The sequence below is a fragment of the Aedes aegypti genome, chromosome 2 (assembly GCF_002204515.2).
Source record: "Aedes aegypti strain LVP_AGWG chromosome 2, AaegL5.0 Primary Assembly, whole genome shotgun sequence".
NCBI classification, from domain to species: domain Eukaryota; kingdom Metazoa; phylum Arthropoda; class Insecta; order Diptera; family Culicidae; genus Aedes; species Aedes aegypti.
The window spans coordinates 103,119,106-103,141,727 of NC_035108.1; the positions used below are offsets into that span (position 1 = coordinate 103,119,106).

At 38.2% G+C, this 22,622-nt stretch overlaps 1 protein-coding gene across 3 annotated transcripts in view; it reads right to left on the reverse strand.

Moving 5' to 3' along the window:
• LOC5574423 (secreted 45 kDa protein) overlaps positions 1–22,622 on the reverse strand; it is a 76,847-nt gene that overhangs the window by 46,121 nt on the left and 8,104 nt on the right. Inside the window, exon 2 of one of the 3 annotated variants that reach the window (XM_001661385.2) lies at positions 20,413–20,606. In XM_001661385.2, coding sequence (XP_001661435.2) covers positions 20,413–20,606 — 194 coding nt within the window. Of the gene's footprint in view, positions 1–5,500; positions 6,145–20,412; positions 20,607–22,622 lie in introns of those variants that run through there. The other 2 variants (XM_021841774.1, XM_021841773.1) reach the window with 2 other exon arrangements.

Sequence of the window (22,622 nt, forward strand, 5' to 3'; positions counted from 1 at the left end):
TATCCGTAAATGTCCTTCAGAAATTTCTCTGGGAATTTCTTCGAAGATTTCAAGGATTCATTCGAGATTTACAAAAGCAATTTCTGTGTGGTTTTGTCCAGAAATTCCTTCGCGGATTTTTTGTTCAGAGATTTCCTCCATGAATTTTTCTGGGGATTTACACAAGGAGTTTCTCCGTAGGTTTCGTCCGTGAATTTTAAGGATTCCCTCCGGGGATTTTCTCCGGAAATATCTCAAAGGATATCCAAAATTTCTCTGGGAATTTCCTCCAGAAATTCCTTAAGCGATTTCCTCAAGGAATTGGTCCGAGAATTTCCTCCGGGAACTTCAAGGATTCCCCCGGGGAAATCAAGAACTACTTTTTTCCAAGAATCCCTTCGGAGATTTCAGTGATTCTTCCAGAGATATCCCCCAAGAACTCCTCCGGGGATTTTCTCCAGAAATTATTCCGTGGCTTTCCTCTAGGATTTCCTTCAAACATTGCTCCGTGGATTACCTCCAAAAAATCTTCCAGGGATTTGTTCCCTTTGAGAATTTTCCCCAAGAATTCCTGCGAGGATTTCCTCCAGAAATTCTTCCAGGGATTTACTCTAGAAGCACCTCCAAAGATTTCTCCAGGGATTTCATTAAGAAATTCCTTCGGGGATTTTCTCCCAAAATACCTTCGGAGATTTTTTTCCAAGAAATTATCCGGAGATTTCTTCTAAGAATTTCTCTGGGAATTTGCACCAGGAATTTCTCGGGAGATTTTGTCGTGGGATATCGTCTAGGATTTCCTCTGGATGTTTCGTCCAGAAATTCATTAAAAATTCCTCCAGGCATTTTCTCCGAAATTGTTTTGGGGATTTTTCCAGAGAGTTTTTTTCGGAGATTTCATCCAGAAAGTTCTTTGATGATTTGCACCAGGAATTGCTCTGGAGATTTGCTCCAGGAATTCCTCCAGGAATGTCAAAGATTTCTCCGGGGGCATTCCCCAACTCCGCGAAATTTTCTCCAGAAATTCCTTAAGGGATTCCCAATAGCAATCCCTCCAGGGGTTTCCTTCAGAAATTCATCCGGGGATTTGTTACAGGAATTCCTCCGGTGATTTTCTCCAGAAATTCGTCCACAGATTTTTTCAAAGAATTCCTTCAGGGATCTCCCAAAAAATCCTCTTAAGGTTTTCCATAGTTTGTAGTGGATTTTTTTTTCGAAATATTCGAATTCTCCAGAGTTCCTCAAGTACAGTTAAATCTCCATGAGTCGATATCTGAAGGGACCATCGACTCATAAAAATATCGAATCATGGAACAGAAATGCTTCGGAAAATGGTTTGAGGGTACCATCATAGTAATCATGAAATGTTCGTTTTTGTATGGTTCCATGTGTCGATATCGAATAATGGAACATCGACTCATGGGGGTTTCACTGTTATTCCTCGTAAATGCCCCGAAATATCTCTAGGAGTTCTTCTGTAGTTGCTTCGAAAAAATCACTTAATTCCCTCCGGGAGTTTGCCCAGAGTTCCTCAGGAAATTTCTCAAAAGTTTCTCCGGGAATTTATCTTCCTCCAGTTTTTTTTTTAAATCCTTCAAGAAGTTCTTCCGGATCCCTCCGGCAATTCTTATGGATTTCATCCAGCAATTCCTCGGAACGTCCTCCGGATTCTAACCGAAATTCTTCTAGAAATTCCTCTGGAGTTTCTACAGTGTTTCCTTTGGAATTTCTGAAAAGTTTCTACGGAGTTCCTTCCCAAGGGTGGGAATTGTTCTTCTTAGTTTCTCCAGAAATTTCTACGGAGTTCGTCAAGCAATCAGTGCTGTTAAATATCATGAACATCACGTGACTTTGACATTATCCAGCATATCCTCTGAAGTTCCTCCAATACTACAGAACTCTGGAGAAATTGCTGTAGGAACTCTGGAAGGGTTCTGGGGGAATATCTCCGGAGGAAATCGCTGAGGAAAATCCTCGGCCCCAGAGGAAATCCTTGTGAAAACCCTAAGAGGAACTCTTGGAAGGAATCCCCGGATTAGTTCCTGGAGAAATCCCCGCACAAATTGATGGAAGAAATCCCCAGAGGAATCCCTGAAGGAAATTCCCGGGATATTTCTAGTTAGAAAGTGGGGAGATATTATTACGATTCCTTATGAGTATCTAACGAGTTTGGTTCAACAATATATTTTTCAAATATAAGAAGATGAAAAAGCAGTTAGAGATTCACTCAGCCACATTGAAATGCTCTGAAGAACAGCTTATTTTGAAAAGAAGGCTGAATTTATTATAAAAAGGATAACTATAATATGCACAAAATAAGGATGTTATATAGTCTCTTATTGGACGTCGGTACCCACGTCCTTTATTCATTTTTTTAGCTGTCGGGCTACTAGCATTGAGATCTTCTTGAAGATTTTGTAATAGGGCGATATTCAAAACTGAAAAGGCAATAGATGGCTCTTTTTCAGTGGTAGTAAAAACGAAACCCTGAAGCAAAGAAAGCACCACGGAAGATGAATTAAACACAAAAAGTTATGTATTCACTTTACACTTGATTTTTAATCACCACTTTTTTGATTCAGTTTCCTAATTGCAAGCAATTTATGATTTTCATTATTTTCCATACGTTTTGACAGTTCTCCAACTACCATTCTTCCATAAATTTGAGAATCCAGCGTACCGCGATCAATGGAAGGAATACAAACAACAGTGTCGTTGCTCGGCGGCCAGTGAATGAAACTGAATGTTCTAAAAGTTGTTGTCTGTACTTTTTGCCGCTGGCGCCAACTGTTAGAGGTTATGAACGAAATAAACAGTCGGTACCCTATTGAAGATCACCCTGATATAGTCGCTGCAAGTGTTGTTCTATGGAGCCCACTTAAAGATCAACCTGATAGACAACCGTTCCGCTATGGTAAGAAAACGTTAATTCATTTGTACATGTTAGAAAAAACGGCGACCTCTGAGTGCCGCTACAGTAAAAACTTTTTGTGGGATCATTTATTTAAATTTCGATGAGGTAACCACATTTGTTTTTTATTCAAGACAATGAAGAAATGACGATGACAGAAAAGTGGTTGGCAAATCCATAACACACTTGTCTGTTTTAATATAAGAAGATAAAAAAAGGGGAAAACTTCTGATTAGAATTATAGTAGGATCCATTGTAGTGAATGCTTTTAGGATACATTCTTTAAAAAAAACTGTTCTATATGGAAATATTAGTGACTAGCTTAATCAACGAAATCTTGAAAGAACAGTCTATTTAAGAAAGAAGGGCAAATTTCTGGTGAAATTTTTGCAGCTATAACGTGGATGATTACTGTAAAACGTGATGCTATAGGTACAACCTATATTGATAAGAAAATAAAATATTTATTTAAAAACAAAATGGAAATTTGAACACTATCAAAAAAAAAAAATAGCGGTGATCACGCAGCTGTTTAACAAGACCATATTGAGGGTTATGGGTTCGAATTCCTCCGGTGGTAGATCTTATGCATTGAACATTTCCTTGACGTCCCTGGGCATAGCGGCACATTCACAAGAATGGTAAATTGACAAGGACAGCTTTTAGTCAATAAAAGGCTAATTTAATTAAAAGCCTGTTCACAAATTTCGTAACGCTGAAGGGAACAACAAATGTTGTGGGTGGTTGTCCTTAAAATGTTACAGCCCATACACAATATGTAGAATTTCCGTATAAAAATTGGTACGTCAAAAATGGAAATTCTTGGCGTTATGGAATTTGTAAATGAACCCTTGAACTGCGAAAAGTGCCCACTGAGCTGATAAATAGGCACTGTCTCAGAAGGAATGAGAAGAAGATAGTTACCAACAAGATATTTCGAAGGAATAGCTGACATATAAAAGAAGGAAAAATATATGATGAACATTTTACCGACGAATTTAACACGCCAGTTATTACTAGTTTTCATTAGAAACGAATTTTTTCCCGTAAAACAAGATACTGCACTGTATCTCATACTATTCGGGGTAATGACCCATTCGGAGTAGTGGCGTTCGGGGTAGTGGCATTCGGGGTAATGGCGTTCGGAGTAATGGGATGGAGCCAACTATGTATAAGTTTTTATAAAACACTTAACATAAAAACAGACACTGTCCCAGTAGGGATGTGATGCCAGAAAGAAGAAGAAAAGAGCACCTGTTATTATTTAAACAAAAAAACATGCGTTTTTCATTGCATTGTACTGCTTTTGAAAAAAACCAACTCCTCATAAACTTACCAGGATTGTTGTTCAACAGGAGCTGTTCCGTATGTTGAAGAAAATTTAATTTAATTCTCGAACAACTCTATCTTGACTAGAAGACTCTTCCATCGATTTGATGACCAAAACATCAAACGACAACTAGGCGAGAACGGAAGCGAACGCGCCAATTTTGATTTTTTCAAAATCAACGCGCTGACGCACACGACGCGGTCGGTTTAGAACATTTTTGGATTTTTAGTACAATGACGCGAAGCGCGCAACGCACCTTTGTTATGGCTCATATGGTCTAATCCACCGGTGTACTAAATTTACTCGGTCTGAGAATTGTGACACTTGAGCGGGGCACGCTCCCGTTTGATCCCCACGTGATCCGGACCCGCTCTAGTGTCAAAATTCTTCGACCGAGCTGGTTTAGTACACCAGTGGATAAGACCATGGCACGCAATGTTTTCAAAACAACGCGTCAACGCGGCGTAATCGCGGCGCGACGCGCAGCGCGCTATTGTGATCCTAAGCTCTAAATTCTTATCAATTTTCAATGTTTAAATATAAAGTTTTGAATGCTCTCGATTTCAACGAAAATAGTTCTAACATGAAGTGTTATACTAAAACTTTTTATAATTCAATTCGTTTTTCCTAACTAAATAACATAAGCTATGACATTTCGTTTAGTAAGTGGTGAGTCCGCACTATCATAGTTAGCCCCGTTTTACAGTACCATCATAGCATAGTTTGCTTTTCATTAGGTAGGAATAAAAGGCAAAATTACAAAAACTAATACAATAAATTTGTATGATTAACACCAGTAAAATAACAGACTGAGGTGTTTTAATGCTGGACGCAGCACAAAAAGTTGTGAAACGTATTCAAGAGCCAGGCTGACCATAAGCTAACCGGGTAAAAGCGGGACAATCTTGAAAGACAAAGATAATGCTCTCCTAAAGAAATCTCTACATGACATCATAATTCCCAAAACCAACTTTTCGGACGCAGAACAATTTCGATCGCGAATTCAGACCACATGGAGCACTGTGCATCGCCGCCGTCGTCGACGTTCGGAATTTTCCTTTTAGGATTCCATAGTTTTTCACTTCAACAACTGTGTCTTCAACAACACTATGGGCCTCTCTCTCATGATTCGCCTTTGGAGGGGCCGTCTCTTCCGAAAACTGCGACCTTGCTCGTTCTAATCCCATTTCCTCACGTAGGTGTATACCACTGAACGAGCAAGAAGAGCGTACTTCTTTTTTCACTTTGCACACAATTACGGAAGGAATTTCCTAGCTTTTCACCTTTATCACTTTTTGATGGATCCTGGCTTCTTCTTCTTGGACCGAAAGTCGCGACTCGGAGGCTCCGAAATGGAAACTTTTTTCAACTTTCTAGCACGTCTCACCAGTTTTCGGGGTGTATCGATTATGCTTATCCCACTCTCCGGTATCACATTTCATTTTTCTTTTCAGAAGACGTGCGATCATAAACCACTCACAACTAAGAACACTTGTTTCATTTCCATCATATCAGCTTACGAACAGCGAAGGGGTTCCACAAGCACACAAATGAGGAGCAATAACCCAGCAGGGATGAGTGTAATATTTCGGGATTCCACTGAAAAAAGAATTCAACACATCCTTTCCGTCGTGTTGTCCACTTTATTCCCTTCGAAGGCACGCACGACCCTTTTCTGCATCGACACTTAAGTAACAAGAGGAATTTTCGACTTTCAGTCTAGTTTTCCACGGTTTTTCCTCCTCACAAAATGTATCCTTAAGAACGGGGGGAGGGGTTCCCGCTTCTTCTCGGAAGGCCACGGACACAGGGTTCCGTGCTTTGTCTCCGCGGGGTCTATCCGAGACGACGATACAAGTGTTACCGATTCCGAGGGACTACTGATTGGAAGGGAAGAAAAATTATGAGGCCTTTGGCAGTGCGTTATCGAGCTCCACGGTCACGTTGTTCTCTCTCGCTCGACGATATTCAGTGCTCATCTGCGTGGTTCACGCTAAACGAAATCGCACAAAATCGAACACGTAGATAACACATATCTGATAAATTCTTCTGGTTAGCACCATTTGCTAAGACTGCCAGCCAGAAGAATTTACCGGATTAACTACCCCAAACGAAAACATCTGATAACATATGGTTTCTTGTGCATTCAGGATAAGTGTTGCTGTTTGTATGACTCAACGTGTGTGAAAAATGTATTGAGTGCAGGAATAACTTCAGCATACAAAGGAATGCGGGAGAGAGCTTTTCCTGGCAGAGTGAGTTTTCCGGAAAATTTCTGCTTTTCTAGGGAGTAGCTTTTCTCTGAAGGACACGGAGAAAAAAGTGTGATTATCCCTCGAAATAAATTTATTTATGATGTTGAGAAACGATGCTATATTTCACCTATTTTATGACACTCGAATTTGAACACTTTTCTTTTTTGAACATTTTTAAAATGTTTTCACTAAATAGTTTCACAAAAAAAAGTCGATGTGAATGCACAGAGACGCGTCACCTAGGCTTAAAATACAGAAAAATCGTTGGAGTTTTTATATACAAATTCATGCAAACATTTGACAATGTTTTGTTGAAAATATCTTATTTAATCAATAACCTGACACAATGCTTCCTGGAAATCGGAATCGATGTATCATTTAATGTTTTAAACTTGAACTACAGTGTAGGGATTTCTCATAAGGTCTGTATGGTCCTTCTTCTTTCCTTCTTTGTAGGAGTAACTGACAAAAAATTACAACAAAATTGACTAGAAATGGTGATACGGGATGAAAAAATGAATCCCTCGATCCCTCGTGGGTTATTATATTGCTTGTTTACTGTTTTGCAGAATCCTGTAGACTCTCTCCAGAATTTTACCATGATATCAAATTTTAAAATGTCCTAGTTTATTGATACATTGACATCCGCTCAAGAAAAGATACATTGACATTCCGCTCAAGAAAAGTAAAAATTTCTGCGGAAGAAATCTTCAAGAAAGTGAGCTCCATTTACATTTCTTAACTACTGGGTACTTACTTGATACTTGATGGGCTACAATCCGCTACGTTGAATTTACGCCGAATGAATAATTCTTCTCCACTGGGCTCGGTCCCGAGCCAATCGCTTCCAGTCGCCCTGAACGTTAAGTGCCCTTAAGTCCTCTTCAACTGCAAAAAGCCAACGTGTGCGCGGCCTACCACGAAGCCGACGGCCTCGTCCGGGTTCTCTACTGAATATTATTTGCTTGTCGTTCTTCCGGCATTCGTACCACGTGACCAGCCCAACGCAGCCTGCCGTGTGTTATGAGCTACATAATATCCACTTCTTTATATAAGGTACAGTGGGGGAAGTGTATCAGTGGGGTAAGTGGATCATTCATCAATATTAAGTATAAATACTTGAATATGTTGAATGTTTTCGCACCATTGCTCCGTTTTAGGTTATATTCTTACGCCCACACTAATACTATTGCAAATATGATACTACAATAAACTCACACAAGCAAACTTGTTAGCGGTAAAAATCAATTAATTTGAAAATTGTTTTCCATCAATCAAAAATCCATTTTATCTCTGTCTAAAATCGAATACTATTAGTTTTTTCGACACATGGTGAGCATTTCAGTTCTAATTGAATGAATCTCAATGAAAAATATGTGATTTTTATAAGTAAATACAGATATATTGTACATGGTACACTTACACCTACTTTTTAATGGGGTGGGGTAAGTGGATCAAGTATTATCATTATTTATTGGCAGACTTCTTACGAGATTTTTAATAAATTTTAATATCCGCTAATGTTGTTTTCCTTTAACTTTATTCAATCCTAGCTTGAATTTGTGAAATTGACCATAGAAAATTTGAATCAATCCACCTAAAAGTTTTTTTTAACCTTTCTGATATATAAAAAATTATATAATAGAATAATAATTTCAAAATACTCACGAAACTTTTCGTGGTTTATCTAAGCTGAGTTGCAAAGGAGCAAAATATAGTAATTTTCCAACAGAAAGCATATAATCGTACCTTTCTTGACCATATAAATTGTTTTAGACAGATGATACAAATATATTCATAAATAGAATAAAAAGATTTCAGTTTTTTATTCAAAAGTAAATGTAACTGATATTTCTAAACTACGAATGTTTTTCGAAAACATCGTAAGGAATAATCCTCAATACTTCTGTATAACTTATATGTATAAATGGATAAATTTTCTTCAAATTATTCTATTCACAATGTTTTTTTTTGTTAAAACTAAAGTGAAGTATTGTATACATATTTGTCATTATATTTTGATTAAATTAAGATACTTTTTAATTTTGAAGTATTACAATGTAACATTACTAGCACCAAAAACAAGAACGAGAGTAATATCATTCTTACTATACATAATTACACCACATTTGTTTTGAAAACAGATTTTTTTTATTAGTGATCCACTTACCCCACCATGGTGGGGCAAGTGGATCATTTGGCGCAAATTTTTAAGTCCCTCATACTCAATACATAACAATCACAAAAATCTAAATAAATGACGATTTGAAGTATATTAGTTCCTCATTTGTTATCCACAGAAAAAAGTTTGATATACATTATTCACGTTAGCTGTATATAATAATGAAGTTGACTATTGATTTTTCTGTATCCACTTACCCCACGGTACCTCCCGACTAGAGGCTTGTAACAAAAATATAATAAAATTTTATCAGAATATGATATGCATATCATATTATGATATAATTTTGTTAGGCTCCGTCATTCATAGAACATAATAAAACAGAAATATAACATAATGTGTTTCATATCCCTTTAAGATATTTTTTTGTTCATTTTTAACAACTTTATAACAACATAAATAGAATAGTTATAATACATATATGTATTTCAATAATATACAATATTATCGTATATCGAACAGTATTATAATTTTGATACTTTGTATCAAACATTATAACTTGGTTTGAAATGTTTTTGATAGAATTAAAACACATTTTGTTATGTTTATGTTACTATTCATACACTTTTTGTTATAATTTTAGTTATTTTTAACAACATCCTGCATCAAGTTTGTAACAACCTATGTTCGAAAAACACTTATAACATAATAACATATGCTGATATAATTTTATTATGTGCCCTTAGTCGGGCTTACTTGGTACAACTCATGATTCATGCGACGCCGCCAGATGCCATTTTCTTATTTACCGCCGAGTATTGTTGCAGCACTTTACGCTCAAAAACTCCAAACGCTTTCCGGTCGACCTCTTTTAAAGTCCAGGATTCATGGCCGTATAGAGCAACCGGAAGGATAAGTGTCCTATATAGTGGGAATTTTGTTTTCGTCTGCAGGCTACATGACTGAAGCTGGTTACGGAGCCCGTAAAAAGCCCTATTTGCAGCTGCAAGACGCCTTTTCACCTCGCGGGTAACATCATTATCGCACGTCACTAAAGTACCAAGCTACACAAATTCTTCCACTACTTCAATTTTTCACCACCCAGCACCACTTCACTGCCAACGTCACGATTGGAACCACGTTGTCTACCAGCGATCATGTACTTAGTTTTGCTGGTGACCAGGTCCATCACACTCGGGCTCAGATTGGGTACCACTTCTAGTAATGCATTTCGTCCCTCGGTAGTGCAAAAGGTACCCAAGTTTGACAGATCGCAGTACACTTTTCATGGCATTCTAGATTACCTTATGAGCCATAAAATTTTGGGCAACTGCAAGGGACATGGAGGTCTTTAATTTGTCGGTAAGTCCAATCCTCGCTGTCTCCCTTTCAAAAGACACGAATGCCTCTTCTACGGCTCGACGATCAATTCCGATTGTATAGATATCGTCCGCAAAACCCAGGAGCATATGCGACCGGGTGACGATGGTACCAAAGACAAATTAAAGACCCCCATGTCCCTTGCAGTTGCCCAAAATTTTATGGCTCATAAGGTAATCTAGAATGCCGTTCAAAGTGTACTGCGATCTGTCAAACTTGGGTACCTTTTGCATTAGCGAGGGACCAAATGCAGTACTAGAAGTGGTACCCAATCTGAGCCCGATTGGGACGGACCTAATGGTACCGCTTCTTTGCACGACCGCTCTCCTTATAGCTCCTTCGAGAGCAATGTTGAACAAAAGGTTCGAAAGCGCATCTCCTTGCTTTAGTCCATCTAAGGTTACGAAGGAGGTTGAAGTCTCATCCGCAACACGCACACTTGATATCGATCCATCCAACGTTACACGAATCAGTCTAATCAGTTTCGCCGGAAAACCGTGTTCTACCATTATCTGCCATATCATTTCTCTTTACTGAATCGTACGCCACCTTGAAATCAATGAACAGATGGTGAGTCTGCAAGTTGTATTCCCGGAACATATCAAGGATTTGTCGCAAGATAAACATTTGATCCGTCGTTGAGCGGCCCTCACGAAAACCAGCTTGGTATTCACCGACGAAGGACTCCTCCAGCGGTCTTAATCTGTTGAACAGAACACGCGACACTATACTGTACGCCAAATTGAGGAGCGTTATTCCTCGGTAATTGGCGCAATCCAATCTGTGACCCGTCTTATACAGAGGGCAGATGAGGCCTTCCAGCTAGCTAGCAGGCAATTCTTCTTCCTCCCATATCCTTAACAGAGTACGGTGCAGTATTTCGTACAGCTGCTCGCTACCGTGCTTGAAAAGTTCGGCCGGGAGCTCGTCTTTTCCAGCAGCCTTACAGTTCTTCAACTCCTTAATCGCTCTTTTAACCTCATCTAGCGTCGGGGGCTCCACAGCTTGTCCATCGATGCTGATAGTTAATCTGTTCTCAGGCGCGCTCGTGTTCTCTCCATTCAACAATTGCTCGAAGTGTTTTTTCCACCTGGCAGTCACCAAGATTTTGTCTGTCAGCAAGTTACCTTCGCGGTCATTGCACATGACGGGAGACGGCGAATTTTTTCTCCGTACGCCATTGACAGTTTCCTAAAATCTCTGCATATCGTTTTGTTCCATGCTGGTGGCGGAGTGAAGGCTCTCCGTACCAATAATCTGGCGGAAAAAAATCCTCTCTTCCGACCTGAGCGTTGGCATCCCCGATAACAACTTTTACGTCATATTTTGGGCACTCTCCGTAGGTCTTGTCGAAACAATCATAAAACGCATCCTTCGTGTCGTCGGGATTATCGTTTGTCGGCACATAGATGTTGATCAGACTGTAGTTGAAGAATTTGCCCTGTATCCTCAATACGCAGGGTTTCCACCTCATACTTAACACGCTTCATCGGCTTCCCGATCACTATGAATCCGACACCATGCTCTGCCTTAACGCTGCCACTATGGTAGATGTTGTATTTGAAAGCTGTGTTAGCGACGGGATCCACCGCCCTGAATTCACGTTCTCCAGTTCTAGGCCATCTTACTTCCTGAATAGCAGCCACGCTCACTCCAACCTTCTGCAATTCGCGAGCCAAAAGGCTCACTCGTCCGGGTTCATTTAACGTCCTGACATTCCAGGTACCGAGTTTCCAATCATAGTCATTTCGTTGCCGAAAATATCGTTCGTTGTTTCTTCTTTCTCCATTTTGCGTGGTAGGTAAGAAATTCGATATGCTACCTTACCAGGGTCGCGATACCTACATCACGATGGTGGGGCTGCCACCTTAGGTGTAGCTGACGTGATACAGCATTTCATACTGATAGCCGCTGGATGCCAGAACAGACGCTGTTTGAGCCGCACCTCCTTGGTGGACAGACGCTCGAGACGCACCTCCTCACTCTAGTTGGTTTCAGAAGGACAACAGTGTCCAGGCTGCACTACCAGCTAAGTACGCAACCCTTAGCTGGCAGTCTTTGTCATCGTTTGACCCGTGGAAGCGTGACGTAGGGACTTGTGAGGACCAGAGCTATGTTGGACGCTCCTTCCTAGTTGTTGGCTCACCATTTCACATAATTTCATCTGGGTATTGCGATCAAAAAAATGTTTTCTTGATGTTTCCTTGCAAGAAATTTTCCACGCACCGAGATAGGCGATTGTTTTTCTTTTCAGGTGAATATTCCCCATTATAAGCATAAGCATCGATGACCGTACAATTCGTAGTTGCTACTTCGTGATTGACCAGAATAATCGAAGTTGCACAAGGAACCAAGAGATGTAGCTCAGGAGTAGATTTCCATCTTCAGTGTACACTTTTGAGAACTCCAAACATTAAAAAGTCATTAACGGCGCCGGCCACGTTCTTACGGCCATCGGGGAAGGGAAGAAATGTTAGTGTGACGTCCATTGTTACTAGAGACCGAGATCACCTCTGCATCTCCATGGTTGTCACGGGAAGGAGTTTTGTTAGTGGGGAAGGATCATAGCTTCATGATCAGCATTCACCTTGGTAAGTGATGCGATTCATACAACCTCTGGTCGAAAAATCACCTATCAGTACTTTGAAGATAACGTAAACATACGGAAAGTCAACACTTTAAGCATCGAACCATTTAAAGGTTATTTTTATAATGATACTTACTTTACTTTTGCTGGCTCTACGTCCTTCAAGACATGACCTGCGCCACAATGTTATGCCAACTAACTCGGTCCATGGCTGCTAACCTCCAATTCCTCGATCGCCCCACACTTCCAAGATCCTGCTCCACTTGGTCAAACCACCTAGCTCGTTGCGCTCCCTTTCGTCTTGTACCGGCCGGATTTGAGTTGAACACCATTTTTGCGGGATTGTTGTCCGGCATTCTCACAACATGTCCCGCCCATCGTACCCTTCCAGCTTTGGCGACTTTCGTGATACTGGGTTCACCGTAGAGTTGCGCAAGCTCGTGGTTCATCCTTCTCCTCCATACGCCGTTCTCACATACGATCGTCCTAAGCACACGTCTTTCAAAAACTCCTAGCGCTTATTAGCGTCTTGTACATGGTACACTTAGTACGGAAGTGAAGTTTACCAGACCGCAAGGTCTTATGGAGTCCATAGTAAGCACGACTTTCGGCAATGATACGTCTTCGAACTTCTCTGCTGCAGTTGTTATCCGACGTTATCAATGATCCGAGGTAGGCAAATTCGTGCACTACCTCGAACTCATCCCCGTCGATCGTCACGCGTCTGCCTATGCGAGCTCTATCGCGCTCGGTTCCTCGAGCCAGCAGATATTTCGTCTTCGAAGTATTTACCTTCAATCCAACCCGATCTGCTTCACGTTTCAACTTGGTGTACTGTTCAGCAACCACCTGGAACGTTCTTCCGACAATGTCCACGTCGTCAGCGAAACAAATGAACTGGCTGGATTTATTGAAGATCGTGCCCCGCATGTTGAAGCCCGCCCGTTTCATAACACCTTCTAGCGCAATATTGAACAGGAGGCAGGAAAGACCATCGCCTTGTCGAAGTCCTTTGCGTGTTTCAAACGGGTCCGATAATGCACCCGATATCTTCACACAGCACTGTACACTATCCATCGTTGCTTTGATCAGTCTAGTCAGTTTCCCGGGAAAACCATTATAATGATAAAAACTGGTTAAACGAATGTTAACGAATGTTGGTTTTTAATGTTAATGGACAAGAGTTTATGTCGACACTTACAGTCACTTACACTTCAGTGTTTCATATTTTGATAAATCAATTCATTCAATTAACATTCCCATCGCTGTCATGATACAATACGTTTTATAACAGTGGTTCTCAACCTTTTTGAAGCTGCGACCCCTTTCAAAGTTTGACAAACTTTCCGCGGACCCCTAAATTTGATGATCTCTAAACAAGAGCTCATCAACAGATATCCTTGATAGACACACCCGATAATTTTCTCTGTAATCCTCCAAAGATAATGGGAGAAGTTTTCCAAGATCATTCGGAATCTAATTAAAATTTTTCCAGTCGATCAAAAATCTTTCCAAGAGTCCGATGAAAAATTTCTGAAGGATCTTACAAAATCCTACAATAAATCAGTTAGTTGAGAAAATTTCAGCAAAAATTACTTCCAGGAATGTCCAGGGGTACTAAGACTGAAGATTTATCCGAGAAACATTGTAGTTTTTTGTACTAGATTTGGAAGATTTATTCGGTTAGAATAAAGTTACAATAGAATCCGCGAAGTTCCCGTAAATACTTTTTTCGAAAAAAATGTTAGGTTTCGACATCTGCAAGCTTTTTTGAATATTCTAGACAACTTTAATATTGGCCTAAAGCTCTTAAAATATTATCAATAACCCTTTGAAAATCTCGTCAAAAATCTTCGTAGTTTATTTTCAAGGACCAGAAAATATCATAAAAAATCCTGCTAATGCATTTAAGAAGATTTTGCCTATAGTTTGTGTGAAAACAGTGGATATTTTTTTTAATCCAGTGAATAGTTCGCTAAAAAACTTCCGATTCGAGGATCTTACCAAGAAACTGGCGAAATATGTCAAGGATTAGCCCTGAAGAATGCCAGGATTTTTTTACGATTATCGCTAGATGTTAATTTTTTTCTGGCTGGTACTGAAAGTTAGGCTTGTAACCTCATATGGACATAATTACATTATTATTATTTTATCGGGAATTGTGTGCATAAAATAAGTCGTTTTTCTAATATTAAAAATAAAACTCCACTATCAATGAATTCTTGCAAAACGAGCGAGGCGACAAATTCCTCTCATTCATTCACTTATGCAAAAAATAACACTTATTAAAAAACGATTTCACGGACCCCCTAAGAAGTCTTCACGACCCCCTAGGTGTCCGTGGACCACCGGTTGAGAAACCCTGTTTTATATCATTTTGCGACCTCACCAAATTGATCATCCATCCTCAGCATGCTCATTTCACAAACGCAAAATATCACACCGGCGAAGCAAAAACCCGAACTCGATTGCACTCAGAAGGCGTGCAAACTAAAGCGAGAAAAAACTATGACGATGACGCAAAAAAAACGATTTTTCTGTTTGGGCTTCCATCATTGCTCAGCAGAACGCGTGGAGAGTAAACCGACTTATTTCAGCTATAGACACTTTTTTATAAACTGCTCTAGAGGAATCTAATAACTCGCAGAGACGATAAAAACGTCACAGATCAATTTTCAAAACATCCGTTAGCGCGCGCTGCCTACTGCGATCCTCACAATACATTGCATAATATATGGTAAACTTAAAATAAAAGTATGAAACGAGCTCATCAAATTGATCATCCTTGATTGAGCAGCTGTAGCTACTTTCACCTGAAACCTGAGCTCGATTGGCGACGCGACGACGCAGAAAATAAAATGATTTTCCTGGTGAAGATAAAACGAAGCCAAAACTCAAACCCTCAAGAGCACAAATCTAGAGTACCAGACAACGGTTCTGCCTGAAAATCTGAACGATTGGTCACCATCAGCGAGTGACCATTCCTCAGTCCGATCATCTGTCCGGCTCTCCAGATCTGTGCTCCCGAAAGTTTGGTGTCTGGCTTCTATGCATCTTCACCTCTTGCTTGGGCTTTGACGAAGCACTGCCCAGCAGAACGCGTACAAAAAAAACCTTTTTATTTCCGCTATAGACATTTTTTTCAAACACTGCACCAATCGAATCTAATATTTTGCGGAAACGACAAAAACGTGACAGATCCATTGTCAACACAACCGCCTACTGCGATCTCCTATTGATACAGCACCTTATTTTATGTTTAAATACTGATTTCGAAAAGCGAACAACATTGACTTTTAATCGGCTTGCGTAAATGTTCAAGATTAAATCATTGGTTATTTCTTCCTTTTTTGTTGATGCTTGACAGAAAATATTTGATGCTGGGGGACAAAAAGTTGGGCAGAATTTCTAAATGAATTTCTAAGGATATACATACATTAATTAGATAAAGAAACATTTCTGACACACTTTCCGGAAGAATTTTCTCGAATAACAAAATAATATCTCTACAGGTGGAAAGACAGAAAATTTTATAGAGCTTTTCAAAATTTTCAGCTTTTTTTTATATTTTTCCAGCTTCTTTCGAATTCAAGTAATTTCAGCTTGGTTTTTGTAGAAAACATTCAAGTGATTCTATCACTTCCACCCAAAATCCTTAACGGGTTTTTACTAACATTCCATTATTCAAGAAACGTTATTATATTTCGATCTTTTCACGAAAGTCGACACAAAATCAATTTGAATGTCTCTAGGAGTTATGGTAGATTGCTTTAGGAACTTCGGTAAAAAAAGGTTTTTGAATATTCTCCTATGAATTCCGTCAGAAATTATTCCAGGTCAACAATTTCTGTTCTATATTCTTTACAGAATTAAATCTTGAATTTCACAAAAAACCTCTATAAATTCTACTAACATCCTAAATTTTCCCAAATTTTGTTGTTTGTATAAAAGATCTTTAAAATTCTCAATATTTGCTTCGAATATTTCTCAAGGTATCCTACAAGATATTCTAACAAGTTTCCCATTAGAAGTTTTTTTATTGAAAGCCCGCGAAGTACTCCACAAAGTATTCTACTACAACTTCGTTCAAAAAATTCATATAAGACATCCGACTCAGCTAGAAAGACCTTAAAAAATCATCAGATTTCAATCCTAGCAATCCGTTGAAAATCGCTCTTGGAAACTGTCTATACATTTTTCTAAGAATTTCTCCATGATTTCCTAAATTGGTTTCATTTCATTTTTGAAAAAAATGAACGATAAATTCTTGAACGAATTTTTAAAGATGTTTCCGACTTAATGACCAGAATAACAACAGGAGGTATTTCTCATTAAATGTCTGGAAGATTTTCTCAAATATATAGAGGTGGCAATGAAGACAACTCTGACGGAATTAAAATTAAATTTCTAAGAATTGAAATACTTGTCAAATTCAAAGTGATCACGAAAGAGTGTTATTGAAAACATGTAGAGATTCTCATGAAAAAATGTAGGCTTATTCCTGCAAAAAGAGCCTGCACAATTTGCCTAAACTGCCCGAAATATCAAGACATGTCCCCTAAGTAATTTCTGGAAAATTTATTAATCAATCCTTGCAGCCATCTCTAAGAAAAACTTTCATTGGTTTCTGCAAAGAAAAAAAATCTCAGGACATTTCTTTAATAATTGTCAAAGAATCTCATGGGACTTCATTAGGAGTTTTTGAAACCCATCTTCGAGGAAAAGGCTTTAGAAATTTCGTGTGAAATCAATGTTGAAATTCCGGGTGTAATCTCTGCAGGATTCAATCAATGGTTTTCTAGAGGGTAGCGTTGAAAATTCGTCATGCTCTTAAATTTTTAAAGCATTTTACTAAAAATTTTAAAATAGATTCCTTGTACCTTTTCTTCTCAAATTCCGAACAGACTCATATTCCGAACACTCGGTATGGCGATTGGGTTGAAATGTTTCACTGAAATATGTCATCAAATGAGTCAAAACGGTATGATAAGTGATAAAAATCCTTAAATTTTCAGAAGAATCCCTCAAAAATATTGCATATGAATTGTGCTTTTCCAAAAATAAATTAATATACTGGGTTACTATTTTAGCAAATTCGTTTCGTACCTTGGTAATAACTTCGGAGATGGCTACTGGAAACACTGTTGTGAACTATTTTCTCATGCATTTTGATGGTTTAGTTCTCAATCCATTAAGGTGAAGATGAATCGAAGCCAAACTTCAAATTTTCAAAAGCACGGATCTGGGGAACCAAACATCCGTTTAAGCTGAAAACTTAATCGATTAGTCACTGTCACTAGCTGGTGGTGACCAATCGCATCAGTTTTCAGCTTAAACGGTTGTTTGGTTCTCCAGATTTGTGCTCTTGAAAATTTGATATATGGCTTCGATTCATCTTCACCTTAATATCTAATATCAATCGTAACAGGCACACAGGGCCTTCATGAGATATCTATCTAAATTAGTTTGGATTGAAAAAATAAGTCTAATGGTCTATTTTTTCTGTTTTTAGATACAGTGGTGAGCTCATTTTATGTTAAAAGAGACACTACACGTTAATGCTTCCAGTGGGCTATTTGCCCTTTGAAGGAAGCACCACACTAGACAACGGACTAGCATGCAACGCCCAGTGGCACAGTCGGAAAGCATTCCTCTCGAAAAGTTTTTCGGCCTGAGGCGGGAATCGAACCCACACTCCATAGCACGATGCGGCTAAATGCCTCGGTGACACTAACCGCACGGCTACGAAGCCCACATGTTATTTTTCTACAAAGACTTAGGAGCTAAGATTTACAGTGACTCAATTTCATTTTCGTACGGGGCACTGTTTCCATATCAAGTTGGTATAAAACTATTAAATGGTGCATGGACTTCCATATACTTTATCATTAACGAAGGTCAAAGGTGTCATCTATTGTTTGGCAATGACAAACTGTATTCATTCACTTAAATCTTTGGAATAATGAAAAAGGATTGAGTTTGTGTCTATAATTGACCCAATTCCATATTCGTACACCTAACAAAAAAGATGTGTACAACATTCAAAACTAATTTTTAATGGACAAGATGATTGTTTAAGTTCTTCGTTGTGTTGTTTAGATGTAGTAGAGTACATTTGGAAAATTTATAAGCGGACATATTTGAAACTTAAGTAAATTTGAGAAAAATTTCACTTTTCCCATGTTTTTTGCTAAAATATTCGGTAAGTCTATTGTTCGACTTACATTTTTCAACATCACGTCCTTAAGAATGATTACTGCGTATACTGCACAATTTTCAAAAAATTATAATCAGTTTTAGAGTTGCTAGGAGTGGATATTGACAACTTATACTTTTGGATCTTAGGTAATATAAAATTTATAACAAATTTTAAACCAAAAATTTCAGTCGAATTCTCTCAGTTTGGCCCCTAAATGGATAAACATAATCTATAGTTTATGTTCCTATCAAAGCATTGCGTAATTATTATTTTTAATTTTCATTTTACTACCAAACATGATTACAGAGATTTATAGAATAAATATTATTGCCGTAACCGCAACACAAACGCTTTTAAAATGACGAAAACAGCAGGATATATTCTAATAAAAAGTATATCAATGCTCTCTGCGCATTCAAGTTATTTTGTATTTTTCTTACAAAAACAATAAATTGCAAAATAGGGTGCTATTTTGAATATAATTTGAATATTAATTCGAACATAATTGAATATTGCGATAACATCAATTGTGTGGAGGTTTGTACAGCGTAGTTTAGAGTACTTTATTATTAAACGAAGTGCGTAGTTAAAATTCTTTTTACAGACAAGTTCAAAATTAACCTTTACCTGTTGTTTGTAATGAAAATTTGGTTTACATTGATTAAAAAAAAACATTTTAGAAGAGTTTTGAAGTTATGGCATAACAATTTTCTGAACTCAAAAGGGATAAAAACTGTTTATGATTCCTGTAAACTTTATACATTTCAACTAAATTTCTATCAGAGCTCATGAATATAATTAATAGTTTGGATCCAATGAAAATAATGATCGTTATTGTTCGAATTATTGGATTTTATTGCAAAAATCATAGAAAAACTGGAATTTCTCATAATTTTACCTAAATTTCATATATGTCCGCTAATGATTTGTCCAAATGTACTTCACTGCATCTTAACATCATAATAAAGCACTTCAGCAATCAAATAGAGATTTACAATTTAGTTTTGAATGTTGTAAGATTGAATTTTGGTGGGTGTACGAATATGGAATTGGGTGAATTTAAGACATAAATTCAATACTTTTCCATTAATCCAAAGACGAATGTAAATGGAAACATTTTGTGATTACCAAATAATAGATGACACCTATTACCCTCAACGTGGATAAAGTATTTTAAACTAAAAACATCATTTAATAGTTTTTCACTAACTTGATGAGAGAACAGTAACCTATACGAATATGAAATTGGGCCACTGTATGTTATCGGATACGTTTTCTATTTTTTCTGGAAATCCTTCAAGTTTTTTCGCCATATGTGTATGTTTTGTATATTGCTATAACAATCTCAACCTGAAAATAGTGTATTAAGCGTTTAAATATTGTAGAAACCTTGCAAACAGTACTCACAGGTGTAATGGAACGTTCAATGAGAGGAAAGTATAAATTTAGAAATGTAACACTTCCATCTTCATTTAACACCTTTCGCTCGCTAAAAGGGAAAATCTACAACTAGTCTGTTATCACTATCATCTCACCAAACAGATTAGCGACCTTGTTTAGCGCTGTTTTCTCACACAAAACAATCTGTTACCGCTGTATTTACGATACCCGCCTTCAACGACAAACGAACAATTCCTCACTGACTTACTTACCCTTCTGAATTGCTATCTCTAATCGGCGGTTCTCGCTGTGCACCACCGACGTGATGTACGATATTATGAACAGCCACATAACCGTCATTAGTATGGCCAGCCACAGGCCAATGTTCTTACAGTCGATGTGCGATCCCGCCGCCGACCGATGATCGTCATCGTGCCGAGCCGATGTTGTCCTTGAACGTGTTTTTCTGAAATGTGGAAATATAGGGGCGATGAAAGTGGACATTTCGCCGGCTATCTTATATATAATCATAGGCGTATGAGGGGGGATTAATTCCGTGGGAGTGAAAAAATCGGAACACGGCTTTCAATTAATTCAACCTAACTAAACCTAAATATATAACACACTAATCGTGGCAATGGAAGATTGCAACGATTTTTGTTTAAAACTATTAATAGTTTTATTCGACATTTGTACCAATGTTTCAACCTTGGATATTCTTTGTAACTCGTTAGTACTATACCACGGAGGAAGAATCATTTTCAAAATTTTATGTTGAATCCTCTGCAAAGCTTTCTTCCTAGTATTACAACAGCTAGGCCATATTGGTACAGCATACAACATTGCTGGCCTGGAAATTTGTTTGAAGATCAAAAGCTTGTTCTTAAGGCAAAGTTTCGATTTTCTTCTAATAAGTGGATAAAGACTTTCCACGTATGTGTTACGTTTGGCATGAATGCCCTAAATGTGATTTTTGAAAGTTAAACTTATATCTAGCCTGAGTCCTAGATACTTAACTTCATCTGACCAATTTATTGGAACCTCTCTCATCGTAACAACATGTCTACTTGAAAGTTTCAAACAAAGAGCTTTTGGTTTATGTGGGAATTTTATCAGTTGAGTTTTGGAGACGGGGTTGGTGGCCTAACGGCTACCGCTTCTACTTCATATGCAGAAGGTCATGGGTTCAATCCCAGGCCCGTCCCTTTCCTCGTACTGCCAGGTGATTTTTATAAATGTCTTCCAATATCACGGAAAAATGTCTTCCAATATCTTCCACTTGAAAATTTTCAATTATTAAGACAGCTTCACTCAGTCTTCCAAATACCAGACATCATGTATACGCGCTTCATATCAAGAGCTTGCCATGAGCGCCCAAAAATAATGAGCATGTGCTATGGTGAGACACATTTTTTTAGATCTCATGAAGCAATGCACTAGCTCAAATGATCACATCTGCATTGTCTCATGCGTCGTCTCATGAGAAAATCTCAATGTGACAGTGCATTTGAGACTCGCAGGCGAAGGTTTCAGAAGCCAGGAAAAGGGATTGAACCATGAATTGAACTGCTCGTAGGCAGTTTGAAAGGTCTGACGTGGTTAAACACGGTTGGGATTCTAGATTTTAATTAAAAAACTTGTGCTGGCCACCGAAAAAGCATAGGCATAGACCGAAGCCGTATGCTTCCGTGTGGTTATTGTACTAGGCAAACCTAACTGCATAAAGGTACTCCTGGTAAGCGCATGTGACGAGCCTCACGAGATGTCTCATGAGATTTACTCCCCGAGGAGGAGCAAATAGCTCCCCAATAACTTATGCATACCGTTTTTTGGTATCATACCAAAATTAGGTATTGTTCAGTTGTCAACACCTCAATTTGGTATTTTAATGGTATTGAAATAAATCTTTAAAACAATTAAAAATACTTCATTGAGGTATTAAACAGCTATTGAGGTCTGCTGGAGGTATTGAAATACTATTAAAAAATTTCACTTTTATATGAAAATCCACCAAGTATTATTGAGGTATTACAATACCTGATCTAGTTATTAGTTTGGTGTTCGTAGAATATGCTTGAGATATTATTTGAGGTATTTTACCTCTTATGCAGGACTCATTCATACCTCATTCAGGTTGTAAGTATTGGAAATTATCTGGTATGGAATACCTTAGTTTGGTATTCAGAAGTTATTTTCTTCTGCTGGGGTCACTAAGATATATTTTGAACGTATCTGCATCTCGTGTCTCACATAATCTCTAATCTGCGATTTGAAATATCGCATGGCACACTAGCTCATTTAGGTGTACATGAGAAATACGACACTCTGCCAAATACAATCCTTTTTTTCTATGCTTTAGACTGCATCAATTTGACACTATTGTTTTCAACATTTCGATATGAAACTGGTGATCTCAGAAAAAAAAACCGGGGAAGAAGAGAATTCCAATAAATTATGGGTTCCTTCATAATTTTTTCAAAAA